General features: G+C 38.9%; 1 protein-coding gene across 15 annotated transcripts in view; it reads left to right on the top strand.

Annotated features, from left to right (window-relative positions):
- si:dkey-178k16.1 (band 4.1-like protein 1) overlaps nt 1-18568 on the top strand; it is a 66447-nt gene extending 47879 nt beyond the window's left edge. For 2 of the 15 annotated variants that reach the window (XM_051880312.1, XM_051880310.1), the window contains exons 11-24: nt 826-1001; nt 3514-3710; nt 4886-4924; nt 6262-6297; nt 7125-7277; nt 7912-9150; nt 10343-10393; nt 11003-11392; nt 11792-12037; nt 12236-12295; nt 12512-12598; nt 12684-12764; nt 16014-16130; nt 16469-18568. In XM_051880312.1, coding sequence (XP_051736272.1) covers nt 826-1001; nt 3514-3710; nt 4886-4924; nt 6262-6297; nt 7125-7277; nt 7912-9150; nt 10343-10393; nt 11003-11392; nt 11792-12037; nt 12236-12295; nt 12512-12598; nt 12684-12764; nt 16014-16130; nt 16469-16474 — 2878 coding nt within the window. In that variant the 3' untranslated portion in view covers nt 16475-18568. Of the gene's footprint in view, nt 1-825; nt 1002-3513; nt 3711-4885; nt 4925-5814; nt 5818-6261; nt 6298-7124; nt 7278-7911; nt 9151-10342; nt 10394-11002; nt 11393-11516; nt 11621-11791; nt 12152-12235; nt 12599-12683; nt 12765-16013; nt 16131-16468 lie in introns of those variants that run through there. The other 13 variants (XM_051880311.1, XM_051880316.1, XM_051880314.1 and 10 more) reach the window with 13 other exon arrangements.
- The last annotated feature ends 2866 nt before the right edge of the window (nt 18569-21434 follow it).

Genomic DNA, 21434 nt, shown 5'->3' with positions numbered 1-21434 from the left:
CAAGCTTCCATACGAACGTTGTGCACCTGCAGTGAGAGAAATAATTGCCTATACCAGCAGGGGTCTGTAGTCTTTATTCATCATTCAAAAAGAGAAACTGAAACTAGGACTGTAGATATACATAAGCTCTTACTTACCATTCTGAATATGAATCATGTTGATCACTTGATTCCAGACAGCCATGTCATTATTATTTTCTTTGTGTATCAGAATGCTCAGAGAAAATGATGTAAAAAGGAAAGATTATCACTATCATTCTTCTTCTCATGCAGTGGTTAACTATAAAGTTGAGCAGCAAATCAGAGTTCCTTCTTCTTCACTGACAGTGCAGATGCCGTCTGATTCAACATGTTTAATCGGCCTAAAAGCCACAGATGGGGTTCGACTTGTGCCGATGTTGTGGAGCACAAAAAGTCTCATTACCTAACTCCCTGGTCTAGGTTTGAAACCTAAGCTTTTGTTCTGGATCTAGGGCTTGGTTTATGGTCTCAGACAAGACCACAGTCTTTTCCCCTTTTTAATGAATTTTCTTGTTTAATTATAATTTTTAGTTAATTTCCGTTTTATTTTTAATGTGGACTTTTTTTCTTTCTTTTTTTAAATGGAAAATGGTTAACACTAAATAAAGAAAATAAGTTTTTAATTAAGAAATTCTTAGACCAAGTTTGGATCTAGGGATGTATTGGCCTTGTAGTGTTTGGTCTTGACTCCAACTCTGTTCATTGATGGCATTGGGCTTAATAGACACACAATGTTTAATCCACTCTCATTCTGTCATGTTACATCTGTTTTCTTCTGACATTGTTTCTGGTATTTCTCTTATAGGTTGGTCTCTCCTGAGCCTCCCCCTAAAGGTTTTCTTGTGATTGGCTCGAAGTTCCGCTACAGTGGGCGGACCCAAGCCCAGACTCGCCAGGCCAGTGCTTTGATTGACAGGCCAGCTCCTCAGTTTGAACGATCAATTAGTAGGAGGTACCTGCTGTCCCGCAGCATAGATGGAGGTAAGTATTTCTCTGATACCATGATCATTACAAAATGCATGAATTGCCTAAATCGTACTTGAATTTGCACCTCTCTACTAGTATTGACCTTTCATTTAACCTACAAATGTTTTACCCACCATTCACATTCTCCTGCTAAAAACATTAATGCTTGTGAAGTGAATCTGTTTTTAGAAAGGACTACTGTGGGGTCTGAAAGTTTGACACCATTAGTAAAAAAAAACATCTTTAATTGCAGTTTTAAGATTTGATACAGACTTTTCATTACAAATTATAAAAATAACAGTTGGAGTGAAGCACTCAATTGAAAAACAAACATTAATTGCAGAAAACATCTTAAAGGGGTCATGAACTGCATTTTTTAAATTTCTTTTAAATTAAATGTTCTCTTAGGTCACTTATAATTAAAGATTTTTACATCAAAAAGCATGTTAATTTTTGACCCTCTCTTTCGAACACTCGTTTGATGGGCATGTCACATTCAAAACTTAGAAATAAACGCCCATTGCTATGATTGAGTAACAGCTTTGCATATTAACATAATTTTGAATGTCCCTGCCATTACATGTGTGAAATTGTTTTGAAAACTTCTGATGTTGAAAAATATCTTGTTGCATTGTTGAAATATTTGCTTTATAACATATACTTTATAAGTCTTGGCTGTGGCAAATAAAGTTTAAGTACTTGGTAACAATCTGTAAATGACAAAGCAATAGTGACACATGGTAAAAACACTGTTACTCACACTTGTGTGTTGCGACATTACTGTTGAATCCAACGCAGTTGGCATAATCTTTTATTTTCAAACGAATTGTCTTTAAAAACGAGTACGCAGTAAAATGAAGCGAACAAACAAACAGTGTCTTACTGATGCGGTCTGACTGGGACTTCATCCATGCTTTCTTAATGTTAGGATCACAAGGATGGCAATACAAAGAGTGTGTTTTTTAACAACTTGCCACCTCAAAATGTCTTGTAATCTCTATTGTTTTGTGACTGGAATAATCCTGTGTTTGCGCCTGTCTCATATTAACTACTTCATGACATGCGTGAATCGGTGGGAGGGGCTAAAGAGGCAATGATGTAGAAGTAGGCGCACTATGACATAATGATGTAATAACTATGATGTAATAATGTGACAAAATCTGAAATGAGTCATTTTCTGAGAGATAGATGATCTAGTAGTGCCTCCACATCTAGTGCTTCAATGGAAGGATGAACATGTAAAAGAAAAAGGATGAGAAAACTTTATTTCTAGTTTTAATGTAGATTTGTCCTAAAATCTTAAAGGGTTAGTTCACCCAAAAATGAAAATTCTGTCATTAATTACTCACCCTCATGTTGTTCCACACCCGTAAGACCTTCATTCATCTTCAGAACACAAATTAAGATATTTTTCATAAAATCCGATGGCTTAGTGAGGCCTGCATCGCCAGTAAGACAATTAACACTTTCAATGCCCAGAAAGGTACTAAAAACATATTTAAAACAGTTCATGTGACTACAGTGGTTCAACCTTAATGTTATGAGGCGACGAGAATACTTTTTGTGTGCCAAAAAAACAAAATAATGACGTTATTCAACAATATCTAGTGATGGGCGATTTCAAAACACTGCTTCATGAAGCTTCGAAGCTTTACAAATCTTTTGTTTCGAATCAGTGGTTCAGAGCGTGTATCAAACTGCCAAAGTCACGTGATTTCATTAAACGAGGCTTCGCTACGTCATAAGTGTATCGAAATTTCAATGGTTCACCACTGGGGGGTGTGAAACATGGGATCAAGCAGTTTGGGGGAGTTTGAAACATGCTCCGAACCACTGATTCGAAACAAAAGATTCGTGAAGCTTCATGAAGCAGTGTTTTGAAACCGCCCATCACTAGGTATTGTTGAATAAAGTCATTATTTTGTTGTTTTGATGCACAAAAAGTATTCTCGTCGCTTCATAACATTAAGGTTGAACCACTGTAGTCACAGGAACGGTTTTAATACGTCTTTAGTACCTTTCTGGGCATTGAAAGTGTTAATTATCTTGCTGGCAGTGCAGGCCTCACTGAGCCATCGGATTTTATGAAAAATATCTTAATTTGTGTTCTGAAGATGAATGTCTTACGGCTGTGGAACGACATGAGGGTGAGTAATTAATGACAGAATTTTCATTTTTGGGTGAACTAACCCTTTAACATGAGGTCACATTTACCGTTGCCCTGCAGAATTTCCAGTTATATCACTAGGAAATGGCACGATCTGACAATCCCCATGCAGATATTGCTCATGCTCAAGTTCGTCACACAAATTGACCCCGTTGATCAACAGAAAGCTGCCTGGTTTGAAACTAACTTCTGTGTGATCTTCTGTGTGACTTTGTTGTGATCACACTGTATATTTGTCAGATTATCTACTTGAGACTTGATTTGACGGGGGTGATGGAGGAATAGGCTTCTACAAGTGAGATGTCTACCTCTACTTGGGTTTCTTACCCTACATGCTTTGTTTCTTTGCATCTCTTTCAGAGTCTGCTTTAGGGGACACTATGGACCGACTCTCCCAGCACACCTCTTGCGAGCCTGTGCATAGTCTTCCCAGAGATGAGCTGGACCAGGACTACCTGGAGCCCAGTCTGGATCAGGACCTGGACCAAGATCATGAACAAGATGTAGATCAGCGACTAGAGAGCGACTCCACTCCCTCTAAGACTATGGAGCTCAAGGTTCTGTGCACACAACCGTATTTAGTGTCAGCTTCTTCATTTAGTTGTGTTTTTCTCTTTTCTAATAAGTTATACAAGTTTTCTTTGAGAAAGAAGCGGTTTTAAGTTCATACTGTCTTTGCGTTATGGGTGGCAATATGCAAATATTCTTCCTAGCAGATTCAAACAACTAGTTTCAAGAATTCCAATCACATTATTTTTAACTAACACTCTCCTTTGCTGTCCCTTCTAACTAAAAGCCTTCCACTCCAAGGCCCTGTTTCCATCTGGTATTAAGATGTGTTTTGGTCGATTGGATCACAAGTGGATGGTGCTAAATACAGGTGTAAATGGGGTGTAAAACATTTTGAGCTTGTCTACTTTCGACCACTTCCAGAGGTAGCCGAAAACGCATTAGACCGGATTGCTTTCGTAGTGGAAACGCTCATGTGGTCGAATGCGTTCGAACAGGCACTAAAGACCGCCTACTCTCCGCCTACTGACCTAACGCAAACATTATGGGAAGCGCGCTAGCCAGACAGGATTTAAACTTTGTCAGCTGAAGACCCAAGTTTGTTACCAAGCACAATGTTCTCTCATCATTCCTGATTTCTAACACACACTCACAGCGTTCGGCTTGGTCTTGTGGCTTTCAGAGCAGAAATGAAAGCTGATGCTCTCTGTATGTTTTTTCCCTCATCTCTGGGCACGTTCATTTGTAAATTGGCAATATTTTGTCAATTAGATCGAAAGATCTGAAAAAAAAAAAAAACAACATACATTTACCTGCCCATAGACCCTCCCCTCAAAGAAATCAGGACAGAAGTGGTTGAAAGTGGACAAAAGAGACAGATCAAAATACCAGGTGTAAACGGGTATCTCCCTTGTCCATTTGTGATTCAACCGACCAAAACGCATCTTAATACCAGGTGGAAACAGGGCCCAAAACCTTTTTCTACCTATGGCTTTCTTCTCTGCCCCGACTTAATCTTAAACATATTTCTATGCCTGCCTATTTTGTTAACAATTCTTTTGAATTTAATCAACCTCTCTACAAATCTGCCTGTACACTCACCTTCTTCTCCCTATTTGCTAATTTCCTCAGTCTAATTCAGATTCTGCACTGTTCTCCCTGCTTCTAACCCTTCACTGCTGTCCTCTAACTATCGCTTCTCTCTTCATCTTCTCGCGGACAGAGGGAGGAGGCAGGCTCTCCTGTAGACTCTAAGACAGAGGTATTTTTAGCGTGATTTATCTATCTGTGTGTCTAATTGTCTGTCTGTCATTGTCTCAATTGCACTCTAAATCTGCATACACACTGCTAGCATGGCTTTAGAGTGCCTCGAAAAAATAGCAACATGATTGCTATGTTGTTAGCCACAAGGCAGACCATGTAGTTTTCCAGCCTTCATGGCTTTTCTTGAGAACCAGATGAGACCATTGTTCATAGCTGGACCATCTTGGTTTAATGGTTATTTGTCAACTGAGAACTGAGATGGATAATGCACTTTGATTGTCGTTGTTCTGTTTTCCCTGCTTAAAGTAAGTTTGAAATCACTGCTGATTATGTATTTTCTTAATACACATTCCTGGTCTTATTGCGTGCGATTCAACAAAGCACATTATTCCAAAAAAAATCTTTGTAATCTTATGCCAAATTTTAATAACATCACCTGCCTCTGAAATTACTTTCCTGTTGTCACCAGTTCTAGCAGAGAAAACAATGGTAACTGATCACCAAATAGCAATTTAGGCATTGTTTTAGGCTACTGTTGTACAGAATGCAGCCTTTCTAAAATCTTGCCAATAGTTAATGCAACAATTTAATGCCAGTTAACATTAATATAATGACAAATGAGAGGTCCAAAACACAACCACATATAGTGTTGTGTATATAAAACTGTGTTTTAGAATGGCCCGCTTTTCATTTTGCATGAAAGATTTTCTGTGCACATATGTGCAAATTGTACAAAATTATTAGTGAATGAGTCCCATTTTCCCCATCTGTTTTCATTAATCGGAGTATCACAGTACACTCTCTTTTTTTAAGTAGGGAGGAGCTCAGGGACGTTCTCCAGAAACAGAGCTTACGTTTTGCCATACTGCCAGATTAGTCTAGTCTTAGCAAGTTGACTTAGACTACTTGCAGAACAGTTCATGTATTGATTTGTGCTGGAGGTTTTGTAGAGATTAGGGATGTCATTGGTGTATCGCTTATCCATGCTCACAGATAATTTCCAATACCAGTCTGTACCTCATAAGACATGTATGAATAATGAAAAGAAAGATCAGGAGATTTGTGTCACTGAACTGGATGCCATTGTTGCTCAATAGATATGTGACTGAGATGATTCTCTAACACTGTATCTGAGGCAGTGGCACAACCTCTTCACTCTCTGTACTTCCATGGCTAACATCAACGTCTTTATGAGAGTTCCTCTCTCTGTTTGGCTGCCTGCTTTATGAATTCAACCATGCTCTGCCTCTCTGTCTCCACTACCTCACTTTGCCTCTGCCTCCGTTCCTTGGCTTGCACCACCATACCCCTTCCCCAACCACCCCTTTATCCCAGTCGGACCAGGACTTGGCCCCACGTCCTAAACAGGAGGTACTGTTTCTCATCGATCAACTGCCTGAGCATTCACTCTCTGTGTTGTAGTTTTTCTTTCTGTAATTGTCTTCTAGTGGAAATGACAGAAAACTGAGCCATGATGGCACTTCATCTGACATCTGTTATCGACACCAGCATGTTTCATGTTTTATGTGCTGCTTTGTTGTCTTAAATGTTGAAGAAAAGATGTAGTGATTATTTTTTTGGCATAAAGAAGAGGGCCAAACTATTACGACAGGCTTTCAATTTGTCAATCTGTTGGCATCACAATATTTACTATGCACAGAATTTTAGGGCAGGTGTCTCCAACCCTACTCCTGGAGAGCTACTTTCCTGCAGACTTCAGTTCCAACCCTGCTCCAACACACTTGAACCTGAACACCATGATTAACTGGTTGAGGCGTGATTAGGGTTGGAGCTGAACTCTGCAGAATGGCAGCTCTCCAGGAGCAGGGTTGGAGACCCCTGTTTTAGAGTGTTAGAGTAAAATGTTTTGAGTTGCCTTGAAAATAGGAAAATCTAAAGTGATCAAATGGATATCTTTATTCATGCACTTCAGTGGCATTTCATATAGGTTTATTAGAGTTTTATATTATTTCAACATGCATTTCAAAGTGGGAAGCTAATTCATTTGTTTTAAGAACATAACTACACTTAAGATTCTCATGGGCATATGCCTGATGTTTGCATTTGCGTTTTTACTGTATGTACTTACCTCTGTTAGATAAACATTTTTTAAACAGCTGTGCAGGTCTCCAGAAAGCCTTCACTTAAGTAATTGCTAGAGGTAAGTGGTTCAACCGATTGACCTGTTTGTTTTATAGCAGTTCCTGGATAAACCAGAGGATGTGTTGCAAAAACATCAAGCCAGCATCAATGAGCTGAAAAGAGCGCTGAGAGAGCCCAACAGCAAACTGGTCCACAGAGAGAAACGTCTCTCTGGAGCTTCATCCGGTAGCACTCCGGAGAAAAAATCTGTGAGTAATTGGAACCTGCAAAGGGATTGTATTGTGGGGCGACTTTTTAAAAAGCAAGATGCTAAAAAAAATAGTGTTATTTTGGTCTAATACTGCTGTAACATTCCTGATGAGGATTATTCAGATTTATGTCAGTACCGGTCTTAGATTTAGTGCCAAATGCTTGATTTGTTATTCATGCACTCTTTTTTATGTGACTAATCTCTCTTTAAGTGGATGCTGTTGAACCATTTCATGTCATGCCTCTGGTCAAGTGCTAGCAGCAATTGTGAACTTTAATAGAATCTGGCTGGAGTGGTTTTATTTGAACACAGCATGAATCCATTTTCTTTAATTAGTGTTATAAAGACAATGATATTGCTTGATAATAAAAGCAAATGGCATTTTAAGTACTTATGTACATAAATGTCTCCCTTTTGTTTAACTTCAAAACATCCATCCAACATTTTACATTAAGTTTGATAACATGAATTTTACCTCCTCAGATCAAAAATTGTTGTCTTGTCTTATCTTCCGTCATAAGTTTTTGTCAGATTCATATTGCAAAGATACAAGTAATGCGCTATACAAGTAACAGTAGAGGGAGTGTTGGCACTGACAGGCAATTGAAACTGTTCACTCTATTGATATATAGGCCTCAGAGGAGTCCCTATTGATTGAGAAGCAAGATGGTTGTCAAAGAGACCTGCCCCTCAGTAAAAAAGACGAAAAGAGCAGGAGTCCTAGAGTAGCTTCATTAGCCACTGGATTCAACAGAGAGACAGAAGACAGAATAAGAGAAAAATCCATCACCACACACAGTGAAACGAGAGAAAAACAAAATGTAGTAAAAAGGACCTTAACAGAAACCATCCTATCACCAGAGAAGCCCCTGAGAAATCGTGCTAAGAGCCCTGCTTTAAGGTACAACCATTTCCAGGGAGCTGGTTCTTTGGAGGAGAAAGCATATGATAATGGGCACCCGCAGGACAGATCTTTGTCAGAGAATGTCATTCATACAAATGGATGCGATGAATATGCAACAGAGAGACTCTGGGGCGATAAAAAGTACATAACCAATAGAGAAGACGAGACCATGAATCAAGACTTAGCAAGGCATGTAGAAAGAAGCTTCGGAGAGGCTTCTCCCAATGCAGCCATAGACAAATATATGAGAGATCGATATAATGAAAGCCGATGGGAGAGACAATCCTGTGAAAAAGAATCCGAGAACACCAGAGCTACTTTACAGAAGCAAACATCTAAACAAGATCCTAAAGGTAAAGGCTCAACAATCCAGAGACATGATTCTACTGCAAGCGACACATCACAGTCCGAGGTGAAACGAATTGTTCCACTGAAGCCTGAGCGGTCGAAGAAGTTGAAAGGCAGTAAAGGAGCCAAGCTGCAAGGACAACCAAGTGAGAAGAGCATTTCAGGATCATTTGATGAATGGGAAGGGACCAAGTCTAAAGAAGAGCAAGTTGGGTTCGATAATGCCCTGGATGGCTTTTTTCAGCACGGAAATTCTGCTGCTTTAGAAAGCACTGGAACTTTTTCCAAGCAAGACTGGATGAGTAATTGTCACAATAGGGAAGTCAGAGAATATAGCCGACAGTCTGTCCAAGACAGGCCCCAATTAAGAGATCTCAAGAACAGTGCAGACCACAGACTTAGTATCGAACAAGATCAGTTTCTTTTTGAAGATCCATTGTTTATGTTTGACTTTCCCACCAATTCAGCATTTCCAGCCTTTGACCAGATTCCCCCTTTATACCCACCTGTAAAATCCCAGAGGGCAAGAGATACACGTACCAAACCAATCACCAAAAGTGATTCTGGCAACAGTCTTCACAAGAGCTCCACCATGGAATCTTCCAAGAGGAAACCAGTGGTAACAACTGCTTGATAATCTGCTTGTCACTCACAGGAACTAAAGCATCGCATGAAACGGCACATCCATATCTATAGTTTTACATTACGCACATGCAGGTAAAACATAAGAAACCTGTTTCTGAGGAGAGATGAGTAGAATAGTCAGTTTTTTTGTCTAATCTTACTATTGGCTGATAGAAGTATGAGATACTATATCCGCTGTCTGATTGGATGAGGATGTGCCACTTTCTTTTCCTCTCCTTCCTCTGCACAGCTCAACATCTGCTTGCGCATTTGAGAAACACTTAGGATCCTCCACATAATCTCCATTGCTTAAGCTTCAGGCTTCCGTTCCACTAACTTTCCACCTGATGTGCGGTCTTTCCTTCCAACATTCTTTCTCTGGTTCCCTCTTACCAGGCATGTAGGGAATGGTTGTTGCAAGGAATCAAAGGCCTGTGCACCATACTGTTATGCTAAAGTGCCATTTTTGCAAACAAAAGGGCTTCTGCAAGACTTTCAAAAATGGCCATGGTACTGTTCATGAGAAGGGCTCTGAAAGTTGATTTAACAAGGAATGGTTTTAGCTGTTGTTTAAAAGATAATATACCCAACTTCATTCTTAGGGATTTTGAATTTGTTCTTTGAGTTGGCTGGGGAAAAAATTGGTCAATATATTTTGCAACAAACTGCAGGGAACCTTGAGGGCTCTTTCTTTTTTTATGCAAAAGCCCACACTGCAGTTTCCATAGACAACTGTTGTTGTCAAAGCAGATGCTACCTTATTTCACTCAACATTAAAACGGAAAGAAATTAAATCAAGAAAAAGTGCTGATGAAATGGTGTTCTGGCAGTAGAAAGACTTTGGACTAGAAGAGCCTGAGGAAAAACTGCTCTTTGAGTATCATGATGTCTAATATAGATAAAATGTTCCGATTGATTAAAAGGCTCTTTAGTGGCACTTAGTGCAAAATTGCACCCAGCTGCCATAATATATTTAAACTTTCAATTGTTGTGGTGCAATGTGCTGTACGCTCTAGTTCACACTGTTAAGACTTCTCATTTTTATCTGTGTCAGTCAGTGTATCTGATCAGTTCTATAAATGTCTGGTTGTTGGTTCAGGGCCTAGTCTGGGCTCCATCCCTGTTATCTCAAATTTCAGTGCACTAACTTTGCATTGCTCTTCCTATTATTTCATCTCACATTCCAGGAGCCCCTTCCCACTCCAGCAATTCATGCGGAGCCTCAGGAGGAAGCGCAGGTGCCTCATTTTTCCACTCATCCACTGCTACCTCCTTGCTAAAAATCTTGCAAAATCTTTGGCTTTCACATTTTTGTATACATAAGCACTACAATCTTCTGTCTTTGCTTTCATCATCACAGCATGATTGCATGATCCAAACCATCCTACACAACAGTTCTACACAGAAATGTCATTTAATGCATCCCACCACATGCATTGATTCATTGGCACTGTTTAGCAAGTCCTAGGCTTGCACACTTAGCATGAATTTAACATGAAGTCATAAAAAATGTCTATAAAAATGTCCTACAGAGGAGTAATATATGAAATACAAATACAGATGTGCAGTATTCTACCCTAGGGTGAACATTTTCTATCAGCATATTGTCTCAGTTTTTCCTCAGAGACATGTAACACTTCTGACATTTCAGTTAGTCTTTTGAGTTGAACTAACCCCTGCATCCCTACTAGACTCTTTAACCATCAGTCACCACAATGTTGTCTCATTCTTGTCATGTGAAGAAGATGTAACATCCATTATGTTGCCTTGTTTTACCTGTCAGTCAACATTAGCTCTTGTAGCACAGCTGGTTCCTTGCACCAAGATCTCTTTTTGTGCTTCTTCAGAGAGAGCCCTGGGAGAGACGCTTGGGATCAGTATCAGAAGATGACCCTGACCCAGACACTCTGTACCTGAAGGAGACTCACCTGGGCATTGAGCGCAAATGCTCGAGTATCACTGTTAGCTCAACATCTAGCCTGGAGGCTGAGGTGGACTTCACTGTGCTCATGGACTTCCAATCGGGTATTGAGGAATTTTCTAGAGGCATGACTGAGCTGGGGGAGAAAGACTTCTCACCTGAGTTTGGCTTCTCTGACCGTCCCACCCATCCAGCCTTTATACTGGGAGCAGATCCTATCTACCTTCCAGAAGAGAGACATGTAGAAGTTCAGAGGCCCGTAGAGAAACCAAAGCCCGTTGTAGAACAGAAGCCACCAGAGGAACGTAAACCGGAGGTAGACAAGCATCCTTACTCTTTTAGCAACGTGGCTGGCTCACCCAATCACTGGTCAGAGTAAATGTGTAAATGTGCTGATGAATGCAATCACGTCCCATTTTTTTCTTTCTCGCGTTTTACAGGGCATCAAAGCAAAGCATGAAATTACATTGGAATTTGAGTTCATGATTGATGCTAATTCCATTCCATTTGATGCTGCCCTCCATAGTTCAGTCAGTCAGTTCAGGTTTGGTTTCTTTGATTTCAGAATTGTGTTATATTTTTCATTGCTTCTTATTCTTTTCTTTTGAACCATGACTCACCATATGCTGCTAAATTCATTTGACTGGCACTGTGTTTCTTAAACCTCATGATCACTCCCAGGTTTTGACTTGATCTGTTTCATTTCTTTCCCAAGCCTTTTGTACCTAAGAAAGCTCCACGGTCAGTGAAAGCTGCCCAAGCCCTGAGGAAAGACTCTACAGAACAAGCTAATGCCCAGTCGATGAGAAGGGAGAGCTCTGAATCGCCCCCAATCCATCCTCTAAGCAGAGAGAGCAGTGAAATCATTGCCTCCCAAGCTCTAAGGAAGACCGAGGTCAAGATCGAGACGCAGCCCAATGGCTCTGAGGTCACCACAACCATAATGGAGATTGCAGACCCGGTAAAGACCTTTTAGCTCATCATACATACTTTACTGGAGAAATGTCACTGTATGATAGGTTAGAGGAACATGCTGTGGAGACTGTGATTATGTCAATTATCATCAATTGCATAAGTAAGTGTAATTACTTTCTATTATTACTTACCTGCTCTGTGGTAGATCTCATCTGGATTGTAACTTCTCTGTTTGCTCTCATAGGACCACGGTATTAGTGGTATGCGAGAGGCTGCATACTCTATGACAGAGAGAGTCTCTCCTGTAAGCATGTCCATTCTTTCATCTGGTGAACTTGAGTTTCCAAACCCTCTTCTGTTTCTGCTTTTACTCTGTTGCTTTTATTTCCAACTTTAGTTCCAGAGTTTGCTTCAGATGTCCTACCTTATTTGTGATGTATGAAAGTACTACCTACAGTGCAGTACCTTATTATAGTTTTCGTGCTTTGACAAGTGTTTATGTGATTATATTCTTGTACAGGTGAACCTGGGATCATTAGGTAGAGATGGTTCTCCTCTAATGGTAACTGAGAATGTAACATCAGCCACTACAACGCATGTTACAAAGGTATCTGAAATATGCTGTTAGCCTCTTGTTTAGAATAGGTCTTCTTGGAGGATTGAAAACGTATAAATGTTTTTTTGTTTTGTAGACGGTGAAAGGAGGCTACTCAGAGACAAGAATTGAAAAGAGGATTATCATTACCGGTGATGATGACGTCGATCAAGATCAGGTAGGTGCAGAAGGAACTAGGGCTGGGTATTTTTCAGTGCATTTTATTGAGATATATATATGTATCGATTTAGGATTATATCAACTCTAGAAGGGTTGGGTTCACTCAAAAATGTTGTAATTTACTCACACTCAGAATAACCAAACCTATAAGAATTTTATTTAACACAAGTGAAGTTATTTTTTTTACTAATAATAATACTTGAGATAATACTGTGCATCCATTGAAAGTCTAGGGAAGAGGAAGAGCCTCTTTTTCTGCTATTAACAGTGCAGCACTTCCAGGACCAGCTGCTCTCACGTGAACAGCCAAAGAGATTCTCCTGTGAACGGACATTGGAGAGCTTTGTAGAAGCACGGAAGATATTGTGATACTCTCTGATGACTGGCGATTTATTGACTGGTTCACCATGAGGATAACCATCCAATTTTAAGATGCCGTGAGAGCTAAATACACAAAAAATAAAGTTAAAATAAATAATATAAAGGACATAAATAAATAAAACAAATAAACATTGTCTTTGTAAACTTTTCAAACAGAGTTAAGTTCACTTTAACAGCATAAGTATTAGGGCTAGGACAATAAATCGATTCATCTCATTTCGTGGATCGACTCTGAGATTTTCCGAATGCATCTCAATTCTCTCTTGAATCGATTCTGAGCTTAGTTTTTAACAGCAGATGGCGCTCCAGGCTATTTTTTAACTACACGCTCAAATGCTCACGAAGAAGAGTGTGGCTATATGTGGGCACCTCAGAATGCTTTCATGACAGAGATTAACATAAACAGCCCACTGCGAACACCCTTGCAATTCGCTTCAACCTTTTCGAATTTCATGAATGATTATTTTATAGAAGGTTCAAGTGGTGTGTGTAAAGAATTGGAAGCAAGCAGAGTACGGGTGTTTGTAAAGCACGCAGTGTCATCAGCTGTTAAAAACTAAGCTCAGTATCAGAATGCATTCGGAAAATCTCAGAATCGATACAGAATCATTTCTTGATTCACGATTCAACAATTTATTGTCCCAGCCCTAATAATTATAGTCTTTGTACAGATATTGTTCTTTTCCACACAACAACACAATCCACATTGCTCACATACAATATAAATGAAAAACTTACTTCATTGGCTGTTTATTACCAAAGGAGAACTTAATCTTGCATCTGATGTCCTTTTAACTCCAGATGAGTAGAATATAAACAGTTAGAAATGTGGGAAAACTCTTCAACTTGCAATGTGGTGTAGACATCTTTCTTCCTGAGTCACTCTGAGCTTTTCATAATAAAAGTCTCCATTCAAACAGCTCTTTACTAAGCAGTTTCAAATTGAAGATCTTTAACAAAACATTTTAAAATAATTAAATAAGCATGAAATATAAACTGACTTATCTGTCAGTTACACATTATCTATCAATGGATGGCCAAAATTCTCTTTAAGGTTTCATTAAAATATCTTCATCTGTGTTCTGAAGATGAATTAAAAAATTCTTATGTGTTCGAAATGCAGAACCTGATTTCACCAAGTCACCAAGTGCAACATGTTCCTGGATCAGCATCTTTGTTGATCCTGGAACAACATTTCAATCAACCAATTGGATTTGAGGGACAGGTTTATGTCAAGTTTAGGCTTAAAATCAGGGTTAGGTGCTTCTACATCAGTGTTATTCACCTATCATTTGACTCTAATTTTAGGGAAAAATTATGGGTAGGGTAAGTTTTTAGCGGTAGGCATATGGTTAGGATTAAATTTTCAGACAGTAATATTGTTCCAGGATCAACAAAATATGTTGACCCAGGAACACGTCTAACTCTGCAAAATCAAGACATGCTTTTGAAATAGGGGTGTCACGGTGAGGAACTTTTCACTCAGGTACATAAACTTGTGACAACACCAGTATTACCAATAACACCGGGGGTGCGTGCTCGCTTTCCACTTTCGCTTTTGAATTCGCTGTGTGTGTATAGGTCTATCATTTCCGGGCATCAGAGAGCCGCTATCTACAGTATATGAGGGGTATAGACCCTATTCACAGCAGCACCATCTTTGTAACAGGAATGAAAGCGAGGCTGTGAGGGATAGACATGCATCTCTTCAGTGGGTTGTAGTGTTATTTCATATGTTTTTGGATTGTTCTGCTGATGAAACACTGCAAAAATATGGTTCAAAGAAATTTCAGTAGACAAAAATTTCCAGACAACATGAGCTGTGATCTAGGGTCTAAGAGTTTTATACAGCTTTTTCGAGCAGATAATGCCATTGAAAACACGGCAAGTCTATCCCTCACAGCCTCACTTTCATACCAGTCATGGTGCTGCTCTGAATAAGGTTTATTTTAATCGATTTTGAATATGTGCTCGCTTTTCACTTTCTTTTTCTCTTTCGCGATCATGCGTACTCTATGTATAGGGAGCGTCGGTACTGACTGCACATTTTACAAGATATGAGATCTTTCGGGATCTGTTGCTCACAAAATCCTCCGCCATCGTCTTGTCAGTCATCTCTCCTTACTTGTCACGTGATAAATCTGACTGCGACTCTGCAGCTTTTGTTGTATGAAGCAGAGCAGACGCTTTCAGTTTATAAGTATAGTGTCTTATGTCCAACTGAACTAAATGGTTTTTATTTCTATAAAAGTGCAAAATGACAGTGGGAGCGGTGGGCAAGTAATGGAATCAGTGAATGGCTGAACACTGTGTAACACTTGTAAAACCAACTACCACAGCAAGCTTAGTTTGAAACATCATGATAGTGAGTAAATGAAGACATATTTCATTTGTAGTGAACTAACCCTTTAAAGTCACCATGAAAAAGAAAAATTAATAATTTTTTTATGTAGTATTGCAGTTTTTATTATAAATGATTTATCTGTGCACATTGCTTTTTTTTTTTAAATTAATGTGCCCTCATAATCATTCATCAGAAACATTAACTTCTGATGACGTGCACCGGCGATGATCCTGATGATCCTTCCCCTCAAACAATCTGTCAATCAAATGAGATCGCAGCTATTAGCAAACAACAATCGATTCCTGATGGACAAAATAAGCATCCTCCTAAATTTTTCTTATTTGTGAAACCGTTTCACTCATATATATTTCACAATAGCAAAAAGAAAGGACAATGGCAATTTCTGTTTCATACCAACTTTAAAGTGCAGATGAATTAGTCAGAAAGCATATTACTATTACATTGGCTGCTTGTTTCCTCTTCTTTTCATTTGACCTGAAAAATAAATTACTTTTTCACAAGGCGCTCGCCATGGCAATAAAAGAAGCCAAGCAACAGCACCCTGACATGTTGGTAACCAAGGCTGTAGTTGTCAGGGAAACAGAATCTTCCACTCAAGATCCACATGGGGAATTGAAGGTATTTGTCACCGCTAGCTCCTGCATGCACAATTAATCCATCCATTTCAAAAATGCATATTATGGTTTCACTTCAGTGTTTATCTGTCATATTGAGCCTGCTAGTGTATAGCAGTTTGACAAGGGTGTAATGACATGTCAAAACCAGTTCAGTCAGCGCCGCATGTTAACTCTAGGTGGACGGCGCTGACAAACAAACCGTGTAGTTATCAAAAATCTATTGCAAGTCTGGTTTTCCATCTTAAAACAGCAATCACTTATTGCCATAGAAGTAGATCTACTTTAATAAATAGTTGTATTACATGATCTGTTTATTTGTTTGTTTTGTTTCTCCATTAGTCCTGATCTCCTCAGTTCTCAGGACTTCAACGAGAAGCAACTGTTCCTCAATGACTGCCAGTGGGTCACCAACATCGACAGACCTCTTATACTAAGCTTCTTGCTTCCACTTACATAAACAACACTAACATTTACACATGCACACAAACACATGCTGCCTCCCAGACATCAGAACCGATTCCTTCTCATGTAATTTCTATTTTGTGTCTACATTCGCTGTGGTAATATGGACATGCTCGTTCAAGAGGCGCGCGGTCTTCTCAGCTGAGGACCGTCTGGGAAGAACAGACTCAGCATCACATCGATCAGACGATTTAGCTGCCATTGTAGTCTCTTGCTTTTTCTTCACGAATGTGAAAACTAACCAAGCGTACTATCGACAGCCCGATGCTAACATCAAGCATGAGGCACAGGGCTTTTTGATGAACATTGCAGAAGATTTAGCTTAGTGGATTGACAGTAGTGTCTATTGAGTAGTTTTTCTAGGGCTCATTGAGATATAACACTTTTTGCAAACACTGAACTGTAGGGAAAAGCCTAGATAGCGTACATACAGTATGTCGTGCTTCTCTGATCAACAAACATTATGTTGCTATTCTGAACCTCATCTGCATGTGGCAAAGCAGGGTTTAAAATGTTTTAATATACATCCAACTAACTAAAAACTCTGGTTCAGTGTCCTTACAAACCAGAGAGGAAAACGAGACAGACTGTATTAATGTATGATTGCCAAACCTTTCGACGGTCCTCTGAAAAGTATTTATTTCCATATTAGACATAATATGAAGATAGTGGACTTACACATTCCCCCCCTGGAAATTTCTTGTTAATTACTGCTGTATTGTTTTATAGTTTTTTCCCTCTCGGTAGTCATTACATATGCTATAGATATCATGAACAGAGAAAAATGAAACATGCAAATTTTAAGTACAGACTTTTTCAAGGTACCAGTAGTAGTCAAACTTTAGATTTTAGATTCAAAATATCCCCATATGACAGTTTTGAAATGCACAATACAAACAGTAACACGTTTGCTTGTTGAATGCTCTATTTCATTTTCCTACACGTGTTGTTAAACTGTGAAAAATGATTTGAAGTCCAAAGAAGCCAAACCTAATTTGAGTTCAGTACATGCTGACACAGTTACATAATTATTTAATGTGTTATGTGCATGTGCGTTTAGACTTGAAGCATTTGAAGAAAAATCAGTTTATTAAGATTGCAGAAAACAATTTAGTATTATTTTCCAACAAGCTGATATTTAACAAACTCCCTACTGCTCTATACGTTTATGAAACTTGTGTGATTTTATTTTTTAAACTGTTCCTTCTCACACAATGCTGTGCCAATGAACTAATGATTTTTAATCACTGTCGAAATGATTCAGATTTGTTAGATATGAGAACTTTTATGTGTAAATGTCATGAGCCTGTGGTTTTCAGTGAAGCGTGACCCTTGAGCCATGATTCCCTTTACAAACGTTTCCTCTGTGAAAGCAGTAGAAATCCTGGACAGGACGTGTATGTGTTCTAGTATTGAATGGATGAATGAGCTTTGAATTGTGTGTATTGCCAAATGAAAAACATAGCATACTTTATATTAGGATGAAAGAATGCCAGGATAGAGTCTTAATAACCTTTGCTAACATGGTCAAGGCTAGTTGTTGTGTAACTAACGCATTTGTTCAGGACTGTGCACTATGTGAAAATTATAACACTTCACACAACCTGCAGATATCAGAAGGGAAATTTGTATACTTCCAACTTGTACAGTTACAGATTTTTGAGGACACAAGAGCTGTTCTTGAATATAAAGAAAAGAGGTGCCATGCAAAGGTTGATAGATGGATTCCAAATCAACCACAGCGTTCTTTCGCCAGCCCATCTGCTAAGCCTATGTCCTTGTTTATGCTGTACATGTTGCACTGAAGATCTGAACTTTGAGGAAAACGAGTGAAGCTTAGAAAACTACTTTAAGAATTGATTCCCCTGAGATTCCACCTGCAGACTTCTGTTTACATGGCTATCCTCTCTACTTTCTACTGCTTGGTTTTGTGTGTTTGCTGTACAGTGTTCGAAATAAATAAGAACCATCCATGTGGTCAAGTTTGCTATTTTGTGCTTCTGAGTTAAATAAAAAGCGGATACACTGTGAATTCTGTATTACCCTGCAACGTTTTAGGTACAAACATTTCTAATTTTGTTCAAGAAATGTTGCATTACCTCTATTCCACTGCCCTCTTGTGGTCTACTGAAGAACGTGCTCCAAACCGGAAATATGACCTGTATCACGCCTCACTAATTACATACACAATAACATTGCTGATTTTAGGCACGGGAGCGTATAATTGTTCCCAGAAAAATTAAAGCACTTTATAGTTTTATCGTGTATCAACGTCATTATGGTTAAAAAGTGATGCTTATGCTGATATTGACCCGGTTAAACTTAAAAATACGTTTTAAGGGACGGTAAATTCAAAACAGATAAATTCGCCGTTCTACTTACATGATTGATGCAGATTCGATGAGAGTTTTTCTGAGGGAAGGGGCTGTCCAGCTTGACTTTAAGGTTCATTTGTCAACTTTTTTTTTTCTCCCCATAGTTATTTTGTGCAATTATCCCACTGAAAAATTATTAACAATATGCTGGCAGAGTGGTTGCCTTTTCCCGCTTCCGATTCGCGGGCTTGTGACCAGTAGGGCGCGCGCAGGTGCATTATGACTCAAACAGAAATTGTGCTTTCAAAGACACTTGTTTTAATTTACGATAAATTAGACCTTTTTAAACTTGCATAACGCAACAACATTAAGCTGAAGGTTACCGACAGCTAAGCTGGAAGCAAGCAAACAAATTAAGCCTACTTAAGAGCTATCTTTTCTGGCATTATAGTCTCACTAGTTAACAGCAATTCAATAATTGGTGCTTATAGGAATATTCAGGTTAAAATACATTGTGAATGTGCACCCTGCCTGACTGATAGACGCCTTTTGAAAGCAGACATTTTTCATAAAGAGAAAATGTCTAATAACAGGGGCAAGTGAGTAGTATTGCGTTGGTCATGTGATCTTAACCTGCATCATACAACATACAACTAATCAACTTTCTTTAAATGAGTTTTTGCAAAGACAAGGTTGGTCTAGTCTAGTCTCACTCAAACACATGTTTAAGTGTTATAAGCCAAGCTTGTGGGGAAGTCAACATTATTTTCTGTGGTAACCAACAGCCGGATTAATGGATTTAAGAAAAATAAAAAGTAAAAATGTAGGGTAGGGGCTTGATTCTGTTCATGATTTTGTTGATTAAATGGAGGCAGAACTAAATGTGAGCTTGCAGTTGATTGCAAGAAAGGGCCAAAGTTTAAGCAGGCTATTTGATTGGAGAAGTCACCAGAAGCTTGAGTTATGACATTTTGATTAAGAATTACGAGGTCAAATTAAAAAATGAAACGCATGTACAGTTAGAAAAAAAAACCTGTTTCAAGAACATGCTACCTGTTTTTGTACAGTTAATTAGCCAGAGCTTGATGTTTAATTTTTTTTCTGTATTTTAATAATTAAATTGGGCATTAAGCTCATTCTCAAAATAATAATAATAAAACATTTCCACCACTCATGAATTTGCATCTCTAAAGGTATTAAATGGGTTAGTTCACCCAAAAACGAAAATTCTGTCATTAAAGGTATCCATTTTTTCAACAACATTGTTTGGAAGTTAGTCGGGCGATGCCAACAACCAACGTGTAACCAATCAGCATTAGGGGGCTTATGACGGTTGAGGAGAGAGAACGAGCAAGAGGGAGATTTGAAAAAGAAAAAAAGAAAAAAACGCAAAAAGAGAAATGATGAGACAATACAAAACAGCTCAAAAGAATATCACTGGAATGAAGGTTTATGACTGGGCAAGCGCTTTAGGATTAACTGGGTGTACTGTACGTTCATTTTTGTGCTTCCTTGTCATTCGTTCATCAACTGTGCTTTATTTTTCGTGAAGCATTATTTTATTGTGCGTCAGCTGTGATAAACAGACATCCACTCTTGTATTGCGTGTGTAACAGTGGCTAGATAGTGAGAGTTGTGCAGGTAAACCACTGCACACTGACAACCGCTGGAGAATGTGGTGTTTAGCGTCATTGTTAGTGCACTCGCCTCGCCTGCCAAGCGGACAGACTCGGAGCAGTGTGGTTAGGATTAGAGTGTGAGTTTTGGAGGCGGAGCAATGAAGAGAGGGGTGGGTTTGTTTGGGTTGATTTCAAATGTCAACAATGTCCAACAGCGTTTTTGAAAAAATGGATACCCCACCTTTAATTACTCACCCTCATGTCATTTCAAACCCATAAGACCTTCGTTCATCTTCAGAACACAAATTAAGATATTTTTGATGAAATCCGAGAGGTATACTGTATGACTCGTCCATAGACAGCAATATAATCAACAATTTCAAGGTCAAGAAAGGTACTAAAGACATTGCTAAAAAAATCGACGTGACTGCAGTGGTTCAACCTTAATGTTACAAAGCGACAAGAATACTTTTTGTGCGCAAAAACAAAACAAAAATAACTTTATTCAGCAATATCTCTTCTGTGTCATTCTCATACGCTGTTTACGTTCAGCGCTTCCAGGTTCTATGCCAGAACATAGACTCATTATTGACCGGCTCCTGCGTCAGCATCACACAAATGCGTTGTGCTGCTCACTTGTACAGCCTCTGCCAAAACTGAGCTGGACCTTGAAAGTGGTTATTAAATTGCTCTCTATGGATGAGTCATACAGTATACCTCTCGGATTTCATCAAAAATATCTTAATTTGTGTTCCGAAGATGAACGAAGGTCTTATGGGTGTGGAACGACATGAGGGTGAGTACTTAATGACAGAATTTTCATTTTTGGGTGAACTAACACTTTAAATTTGCATTCTACAACAGTCGAAATTATGATGACTTACAAATATCTTAAGAACATTAGCCTAC

The sequence above is a fragment of the Ctenopharyngodon idella genome, chromosome 22, assembly GCF_019924925.1.
Source record: "Ctenopharyngodon idella isolate HZGC_01 chromosome 22, HZGC01, whole genome shotgun sequence".
In the NCBI taxonomy this organism is placed as follows: Eukaryota; Metazoa; Chordata; class Actinopteri; order Cypriniformes; family Xenocyprididae; genus Ctenopharyngodon; species Ctenopharyngodon idella.
This window is presented reverse-complemented; position numbering and strand designations above follow the sequence as displayed.